The sequence below is a fragment of the Myotis davidii genome, unplaced genomic scaffold (genome assembly GCF_000327345.1).
Source record: "Myotis davidii unplaced genomic scaffold, ASM32734v1 scaffold323, whole genome shotgun sequence".
In the NCBI taxonomy this organism is placed as follows: Eukaryota; Metazoa; Chordata; class Mammalia; order Chiroptera; family Vespertilionidae; genus Myotis; species Myotis davidii.
In genome coordinates, this window is record NW_006295491.1 from 312,956 (window position 1) to 322,874 (window position 9,919).

The 9,919-nt window shown below is 36.1% G+C and overlaps 1 protein-coding gene across 1 annotated transcript; it reads right to left on the minus strand.

Annotated features, from left to right (window-relative positions):
* Positions 1 to 1,646: 1,646 nt before the first annotated feature.
* FGB (fibrinogen beta chain) lies at positions 1,647 to 8,743 on the minus strand. Its single transcript, XM_006770103.2, has 9 exons — positions 8,619 to 8,743; positions 8,374 to 8,397; positions 5,788 to 5,979; positions 5,106 to 5,289; positions 4,233 to 4,460; positions 3,607 to 3,720; positions 3,134 to 3,259; positions 2,638 to 2,923; positions 1,647 to 2,051 (listed from the first exon to the last, which is right to left on the minus strand). The coding sequence occupies exons 1-9, from the start codon at positions 8,679 to 8,681 to the stop codon at positions 1,823 to 1,825; spliced, it is 1,446 nt and encodes a 481-aa protein (XP_006770166.1). The 5' UTR covers positions 8,682 to 8,743; the 3' UTR covers positions 1,647 to 1,822.
* Between the last annotated feature and the right edge of the window lie 1,176 nt (positions 8,744 to 9,919).

Consider the following 9,919-nt stretch of genomic DNA (forward strand, 5'->3'; position numbering starts at 1 on the left):
TAGCTTCTATAATTGCAACATAGTTGCTTAGAGTGCAGCTCAGAGGCTGGCAGCGGCAGGCTGGGAACGTTGGCTTCTCCATCACTGGAGCAAGCAAGCCTCCTGTTCGCTTCAGCTGCATGGCTTCCAGCCGCCATCTTGGTTGGCAGTTAATTTGCATATCCTGCTGATTAGCCTATGGGAAGGGTGTCGGGTTATGGTCAATTTGCATGTTTCCCTTTTATTAGATAGGATGGGTTCTGTATATTTTAATAAGGGTTACCCAAGATCGTTTTCAAATCCAAATTTATGAAAATCAGCCTTTCTGAGAGACTGATGATTCTGGAATCACAGATGAGTAAGAGCTCATTACCAGTAGAGGAGGAAGGTATGTGCCACAGATAAATTGCAGTTAAAGTGAGGCTTGAAAACAAAGAGCAATTTGCCAGAGGAACTGGGGGAAAAACACTGTTATCAATGAGGGCATCATGTAAAAGGGCCTGACCTTTCCTGGAATGGTGGAAAATTCACTATGACAAGAATGTAGATGGATAGGGAAGGGGATGAGGTGGGGGTGGAGGACAGTACTGGGACTATTTTCACTCCCAGTTATGGAATTTGGACTTAAAATTTAGATAATAAGGAAATAACATTAAGCAGGAAAGTAACTTGGTCAGAATTTTTTGTTATTAAGACAATATATGTGGTAACAGAGTGATAGACAATTATAGCTATGGGTAGAACAGAACTATGGCAGGGAAGCCAGGTTAAAAGTTGAAGTTGGATTTGGTGAGGAATTAAGAGTGTGACAACATTTCCATGATTTAACAACCTTTGCTGAAATGCAATGGTCAAGAGGATGAACTTCAGGACCATAAGTTTCCATGAGAATCAATGGCAGTTATGCTAAGCTAAGGAAAAGAGGGCCTACAGTCATAGGGTTGCCAAGGACAGTTGGAGTAAAGTGATGGGGGAATTGAAGGGGAATAAAAAGTTGAGTTGATACATTCATTTCTTATGGAGACATAGAAAAACCAAAAATCCACTTCTACTTTCGTTCTGGTGTAGCTATGTAAAAAACCAAAACCAAATTGAGGCCAGTAAGCCTAATTTCCCCTAATTAGGGACGATAATCAACTACTGCTTCCTACCTTACTATTTCCCCCCCAAAAGAAGCCAAATGGTGAAGGCTTGATCCTAATTGTCCTCTTGGGAACTCTGATCCCAAAGTCCAGTTTGCTTGACAGAGTAGTGCTTTTCCATGGGACAGTGAGATTTTGAATCTTCAAATGTTCAGGGCCAGTTTATGAGCTATTTGAGATTGTGAATGCTTCTCTTCTCCTAAAAGTTCAAAGCCTAAGTCATTGGCCACGTGGATTACAAAATAAGAAAACAGTACTTTATTACAACAGGGACTAGCTTAGTTGATAATTTTTTTTGAAAGTTTTCTGTGGCAGACCTTACATAAATGAACAGAGTTTTCCAAATGGACTTTTAAACATAAGCTTTTAGGTTGCCTCATAGTTTTTCTACAACAAGGTTAGAAAATTCCTCTTCCTAACTTAAAACTTCTCATGATCAACTGGAATTGAAATTCTGAGCACCCACTATCCACAACTGTCCTTTTAGTTGTGTCTTGGTGAGCAATATAAATGAAGAGCACAAAAGAAAATGGTGTCCTAATTTTAATGTCACTTATCCCAAATACTTTTTTCCAAAAAGTCACACTCACAGCCTTTTGGCAGTTTTAAAGGGATATAATGTATGAAATAACATTTCAATGGCATAGTATACAAAAATGTTGTTACACACGGAAGAATAAAAATCTATGTTTTGGGGACTATTACTGTGGGAAAAAGGGCCTGATCTTCATAGACATCTTCTTCATTGAATACCAGGATCCCTTCCAGTTCATCCAGACTACTCCATCATCTGTGCCGTGTTTTGCCATGTCCCAGCTGTACTGTCCACCCCAGTAGTATCTGCCATTTGGATTGGCTGCATGACATCTATTATACCACCATCCACCACCATCCTCTTTAGAGCACTGTTTCGCGGGATCTGTATTTACCCTGGAAAGAAATGTGTTTGGGGTTATTACAACTACAGAGTCGTCCAATTAATTCCATCCAAAATACCCACAAGGGATGCTGTGTGCTGTGCTTTAGTTCTATAAATAAAGTCACTATTACACCAAAGACCTTCTCTGCCCTATGGCAAAAAAAAGAGAGAGAGAACTGGGCCTCTGTGACAAATTCACCTGCATTTGTTACTTTATACTGAAACGAGAGATTTCAGATCCCTTAATATTAGAGAATTCTGAACAACAAAATGAGGGTTTCAATATATACATTCAAATATAAAGACATAAAAATGGATTTAAACAGTCAGTATTCAGAAGGCACGCATGTTCTAACCCCAGTTCTATAATAGTCGTGTGACTTGGGATAAGTTACTTAATCTCTCTAAACTTCATTTGTCAAATGAGAATCATACTGGCAACCGTATCAGGATGGTACAGAAAGAGCTCACGTCAGTGGCTGATACATGTGATAACAACCCAAGCAAGGAGGGTTATTAACATTAGCTATCATTAATGATCCCAAGTAAAAATATCAGTGGTGGTTTTTACAGCAGGAAGGAAGAACCCACACATACCAGCCATCATTGTCTCTGTCATACGTGCTGAAGAACATGCTGTTGTGAATGGTCATGGTTTTGTTTTCTCCCACCAGTTGAGAAGCTCCATCCATGAGGGCATTGCCAGCTGTCCCCTTATATTTGTCCACTGAGATTTGATACTTCCTGGCTTCGTTCTGTATAGTGAATCCTCCGTAGCGTGCCTTTACCTTAGCTCCTTTCCAGTCCTCCATTTCAATCAGAAGTTCTGTGGGTCCCATGTTGGTAAGCTGGCTAATTTTATCATTGCCAAGCCAATACTCACCTAAAGGAAAAATAAAACAAAATCTCACCAAAAACACAACCTTTAGAAGCTAAAAACTGCCTTTCTTCCCTTATCTTTCACACTCTTTTCATAAATTCTTCTTAACCTCCCAAAATGCCTAAACACAGATTCCCAACACTGTGTTCTTATAAATGAAAGGAAAAACCATTGTAAGTAGAATGATATTATTTTGTACTCTCAGTTTTTTACCTGGTAGGCCACAATATTTTTTCCCTTCGTCATTGGTTGCAATATTACCAAATCCTTCTTTATATGGATTCCATTTCCTGCCAAAGTCAACACTACCATCTTGACGATTCTGAATTACTGTCCACCCTTTGGGGCAAAGAATGGAAGAAAAAACAACACATATTAAACAGTAATAAATAATGCCACTTTGAGGGAAATGTCTGAATACTTTGGCTATTTAATTTCTTTTATCCCCACTTATTATAAGGAAATAAATATAAGAAGAAAACTCTAAAAATCTTTGAAAACTACAAGTGCTTTATATTACTCCAAATTGTGAATCATAGATTTTTTTTATAACTTTTAAAATGTCAGATTGAATTCCAAATCAAATGGCCTAGTGTTGGTTATGCTAAAGCTAGGTTTTATTTGCTAGTATTTTATGCTATCAAAATAATTACAGAATAACAGCTCAGTAACTACCCAATACTTACCTCCACCTTCAGTGTTCATATCACAGTATACTCGATATGGTTTGATAGAAGTGTGAGGCTGAATGAGATACAGCTCAGATGTTTCACCTCCATTCCTGACAATTTCCTCACATTCTGCAACCACAAAGAAACATCATGTTCAGGGAACTACAACATAGTTACTTGGTCTTTAGTCACTAACCTTATAATTACAGAGGTTCCTGAGAAATATTTTATTTTAGACTTTTGAGAATGTATTATAGAAATTGAATCTTCCTTTTACTGAAAATCCAACTCAGTTTTGAGTTCTATCTTCTAAGGAGATGAAAAAGCCCTTCTCTACCTTTTGTGTCCTGGGATATCTGCCAGATATAAACTGCCAGAACACCTGGGGGGAAGAAACTCCTGCATCTATTCACTGTTCTGTCATCTCTTCAAGCAAGGTTCATATACATGTGGAGCTAGTACCATCATGCACTACATCCAGCTCATCAAAAGCTTGCAAATACGTTAGGCTACATCAGACCACAGCATACTAGGGATGTGGATCTGTGGGGCAAATCCACTGGGCTTTTATCAGCTTCCTTATTTTTAGAGAGTGTGAGTTCTTCTGGAACTCTCCAGAAATATGTTTATTAACCAGTTACCTTTTCCAGACACCACAGGAATATTGCAACTGACAGTGCAGGGGACGCGGCAGTATTCCATCTGAGCTGACACATCAGATTCTAATTTTTGTATTTTGCTTCTCAAGTTTTCCAGGATTGAACGGAGTACACGAAGGTTGGTCGGGATATTACTATTCATGGACTCATCTATAAATACTCGGTGTGTTTCCAGATCTGAGGTGTACTCCTGTACTACATTTTCATTATCTGGAAAAATGAAATTATGTAGGAATGATTCACATTGTCTCTTGAGAAACTGAAAGTATTCAGGCATACAATTGTGGTTTGAGTTTTCTGAGAATAAATGAATGGACACTGAGTGACCATCAGGCAATGATGATGTGCAGTTGTACATGGGGAAAATTATTTGGCTCGTGGCATATGCAAATTAACAAATATTCTAGTTACTATCGTAGTAACTTAGCTCAGCTGTAAGCTAAAAATATGCTTAAAAATAAATACTATAGGTGGTTTATTTCTTTGGTGAGGAAAAATAGAAGAAAGTAGTATTTAGACCTTCAGACAGCAAATGTTAAATAAATAAATGCTAAATTTTTACTCTGTGCATATTGTTTTCTGAGTCACAAGTTTCTTATGGCTAAAAATGAGGATGCACAGAAAAATTTTTCGTAGAAAGTCATCCTTGCTGAATGAAAATTGTGCTTGTCTGACAAGTTGCACGTGAAGGTGACTACGTGAGAACCTCAGGATAATCAGACCCACACTGAAAGATGGTGTATGCTGCTTCAGCTAATCCAGACATGTTCATCTTCTCACAATCGTGCATTCCCATGGCAATCTAACAGTCCCAAACGTTCAACAGAATAGAACAGAAAACACACGTATATATACCTTTTACTTGCCTCAGCTTATTTTCCCATAACACTTTGAGTGAATTCACAGAGTTAAAGGTGACAGAAGAGGTGCTGGATATAGACTCCATATTGTTATTTAACTCATTTACTTGGTTTCTCACTGGTCTTTCTTGTCTTATCAAAGTTTCTTGCAACTGACATCCTGTGGGACACAACACTCCCTGCAAACAGTGAAAATATCAGGCATTATATGAAGAATTTGAGTTACAGATATTTGTGAAAATAGCACATAGTGAAAAGTCAATGATATCATTTGCCAATATAAAAACTTGTCATTTGAATTTTCTTAACATAAGACCAGAAATTCAAGAGTTGTCATCCTATTATGATGAAGATTAAAAATAGTCCTTACCACAAAATACATGTAAATATAAATGTAATAAATAACTAAACAAATGAAATGGGCAAAATTCAAAGTTAAAGGCAACACCCACGTGTCCTCATTTGTAATCTTGGCCCCAGACCAAAAACTACAACAACAAAAAACAACAACAACAAACCCTAGAAAGAAATCGTCCACCAAAGACTCAATTTGTTTATCTTTTATATTTATTTCCAAAATAAACAAAATTACAACAGTGGCGACATGGATCAATGCAACATTAGGAAGCCAAGATGAACATGGAGGCTTTTCATGCAGGAGAGCTCAGGGCACTCACCATGTCTACGTCCCCATGAAGGCAGCCCCCAGCATCAGGGGGTTTTCTTTCCACTAGCCCTTGAGCAACAGGTGCTTTGGGTGGACGAGCGCGATACCCACCTCCACTGATGGGAGGTTGGACAGGTCTCAGGCTGGGAGCCTCTTCTCTCCCGCGATCACGGGGTCGGTGACCACGGGCATCAATATCGCTCTGCAGAGAAACAGGATGAAATAAAATGTAGAGTGCTATAGAAGATTTCAGATGTAACGATTCCAACATCCTCATTTTACAATTTAGGTTATCACACAACTGATGACTTGCTTAAGGTCCATCAGCTGCATTAGTTGGTAAATCAATAGGTGGCTTAGGTGTCTTCAGTAACAGCAGAAAGAAAAACTGTGCAAAAAGCTGTTGCATCTCAGGTAGTTTTTAAAAAGAGGCTGTAGAATAAAGCTGCATCATATTATGAATAGTAATTATCTTAGATCCATGATATCTATACATGGGAAGACACAAAATATTGAGAAATCTATATTTTCAGGAAGAATAAATCTTCTCAAGCTACTTGGATTACTAAATTCCTATAATTATCATTAATCATTTCCCCATGCTTAGTTTTTATGAATTGATGATTAATTTGGATAACCCCTATATAAAAATACCCTAAAGCAATATGGATTTATTCCTTATAAGTCAACCGTTGACTCCAATATGTTTGAAGAGGAAAAAGGCACTCTGAAGCCAGACTGCTTGGCTTGACCCTACTAACTCCTAGCTATAAGATCTTGGGCAAGTTACTTTATTGGTGCCCATTTTCTTATCTGTAAAATAGGTATAATAGTAGTTAGATCTGTAAGATTTAAATGATTCATTGCATAGGATAGCCTCAGAAGAATACCTGGCATAAAGTAAGTATTCATTATTATTTTTATTGCAATCACACATAATAGGTATTATAGTTTAAGTGGCTTGTCCACTACTAATCCCAATCTTCTGCCTATTTCCTATCAACAAAAGTATTTGATAAGCCATTCTAATGAAATTTCTTACATGATTTCTTTATCAAACAACAAGACTTTTTTTCATATTTTATTCTTAAGGTTTGTGCATTGTGATTAAAATTATTTGTTAACTTAAAAAATATTACATTAAAAGATAATGAAGTGGAAAGTATGCATTGCAATATAAAAAGAGTTGACTTAAATTAACTATATTATCATACACTCTTGGCCAGTTATTGTACCCTTTCAGGCTTAATTACAAATTAGCAAAAGATTTGTAACAGAGACTAAGCTTTTCTGTTAGTTTGTGAGCCTGGAAGCCATTCACTGACTCTATGTGGAATTTTACTGTCATTTCCTCATTAAGTTATTATATTTAACATTTAGTTGGAGAGTGCTAGGCTTTCAATCCAGACAGGTTGGTTCCTGATTCCCCTGCTTAATTTCTGGACTTAAACTATAATATCTCTTATGTGTGATGACAATAAAAATAATAATGTGTGAAGGTATGGGGCAATATACATATTGCATTTCGAAGATGTGGTCTCTCTGTCACAGCTGGTCTGTTCTACCAGGAATTTTATAAAATGAAATTCATTTATATATTGCAAATCAATTTATAACAGAAGGAAAAATACTTTCTTTCCATTTCATAGTGCTATTAGAGAGGTAGCATTGATGATCTAGCTTTATAGAGAAAAAGAAATAAAAAATGTTTTTTAAATTTATATGGGTGTGTAGGTTTATGAAGACCGCTTATTGAAATAACTAACAGTAGAAAATCCATTTTGAAAACCTAAACTAGTAAACTGTCTCTGTAGGGATCAGTTTGTGAGCAAGAACGTCAAAATGCTTAGCCAAGTACTTTACAAATTCTTGACACTTTTCTTACGTAATGCAATTAACCAGACAAGAATGTTTTTGTATGTACAGTTTGATAATTAGATCACTTAGATGCCCTTCCAATTCAACAAATGATTCAAAATTAGTCATGTCGTTTAAACATCACTGTGTACTTTTCTTTCTAGTGTGACGATGCTGTTATAGATGAGAAATTTGATCCATTTTGATATTAAAGTTAAAATTCTTTAAGTATTCATTTGCCTAAATGCATTTCTGTATTTTTTTTATATCTTCAAACCTACAGGAATAAATCAGCAATGATAGTACTTGAGGAAAACTGTCCTACAAATGAATAAATCGAACTAGGAAACGTATGCAAATGTACAAATGAATAAATCTGGGCTATATGTTTCATAATCATTAATAATAACAATAAATGCTACCTATTATTTAAATTTTTAATTTGAAAAGAAAAATATTTCATTTTCTATCACTGCACTTGATGTATTATTCCACTTTTAGATTTGGTTTGTAATTTTCATTCACAAATAGCCAGCAATTTCTGGAGTTATATATGACCCTTCTTCACTAAAGAGAACCTATCTACCACAGCTTTTTACTTTTAAAATACTGCTCTTTTGTTATTTTATAGTCTGCAAAATCTTCAGATTTTTGTTCTCATAATTTAGTAATGTGTTGCTAGAATTAAACAAAATTCATAGTACTTGGGATAACAAGAAGTGAGAAAAACACATCTTACCTTAATTGTGGTGTCATCTTCTTCCTGAGAAAATGAAAGTGATAAACAAGAAATTATTATTTCATTTTTATATAAGAAATACTATGTAACATTCTTTAAATAAAATAGGTCCCTGAGATTGATAGTTCCATTTCATAACTAAAATAGGCATTAATCTCATTCAAATATATATTCCATATGATTATGATTGTTATTTTACATTAATAATATTAGTAATAATATAATAATAAATTTTAAAAAGTCACCTCAGAGTTATAGTAGGACTGAACTACAAGAGCACATAATAGTAGCAGTAATAGATGTTTCATGATTTAAAATTTTTGGAAGTTCCAAGAAACCGTCCTTTGCTTGTGAACTGAACTGAGAGCTCTTCAATCTATATATATACCTGAATCCTCTGTTGGGTATGACTTTAGAAATGGTTACCTTCCTTAGTTAATATTTAATTTTTTTGTACACTTGTTGGCTGAACCATTTTACCACTTAAGCAACATCTTCCCGGCAAGACTTATTTACTCGTCATTCAACTATTCTCTGTTGACCAAATTTAGAAATACCAAAGTTCTTCAATTCATTTAATTGGACAATATGATGGGAAATTAGGACATTCCTAAAAGAGATGTGTATCACATTTCCTGTAAATTAAAGTGTGAGGAAAAATATTTTTAATCCAAGCACAAACAACTAGACCTACTCACAAGGCATCCACTACCATTGTGAGCTCACTAAAGGTATAGCATAAATGCTTATGTTTTGAAGAAATCATGTAATTCGGGTTTAAAAGAAGCCGTTAAAATCAATAATAATATTATATCACCATGTGTTTATTAATAGACATTAATCAGAACAAAAAAATTACAATTCATACATATGCTCTGTTAGATAAACATCAAAACGAAATGTCTTGCCTGGTCAGCATTGCTCAGTCATTGAGCATCGACTTCTGAACCAGGAGGTCATGATTCAATTCCTGTCAGGGCACATACCAAGATTTCATCCCGGGTTGGTGTGCAAAAGTGAAGTAACTGATCAATGTTCTGCTCTCTCTCTCATTTCCTCTCTCTCTAAAAAGCATTAAAAACCTGACCTTAGGTTAAGATTAAAAAAAAAAAGTCTTGTCTTCTATTTTGCTCTGACCAAATTTCATATTTTGTCCTTTCTTAAGTTAAAATACTCAACAAATTCTAAACTTCATTAAAATAATTAGTAGATTACAGATACCCAGGTCAAAATCATTATTACAGTGACTAGATACATATTTGACATTTTAGTTATATTATATTATACTAGAGGCCTGGTGCCCGAAATTCATGCACTGTGGCGGGGGGGAGGGGGGGGGTTCCTCAGCCTAGTCTGCACCCTCTAGCAGTCCAGGAGCCCTGGGAGGATGTCCAACTGACGGCTTACTGGACCTAAGCCGTCAGTCGGATATCCTTAGCATTGCCACAGAGGTGAGAGAGGCTCCCACCACTGCCGCTGAGCTTGCCAGCATGAGCCCACTTCTGGGTGAGTGGCGCTCCCCTGTGGGAACACACTGACCACCAGG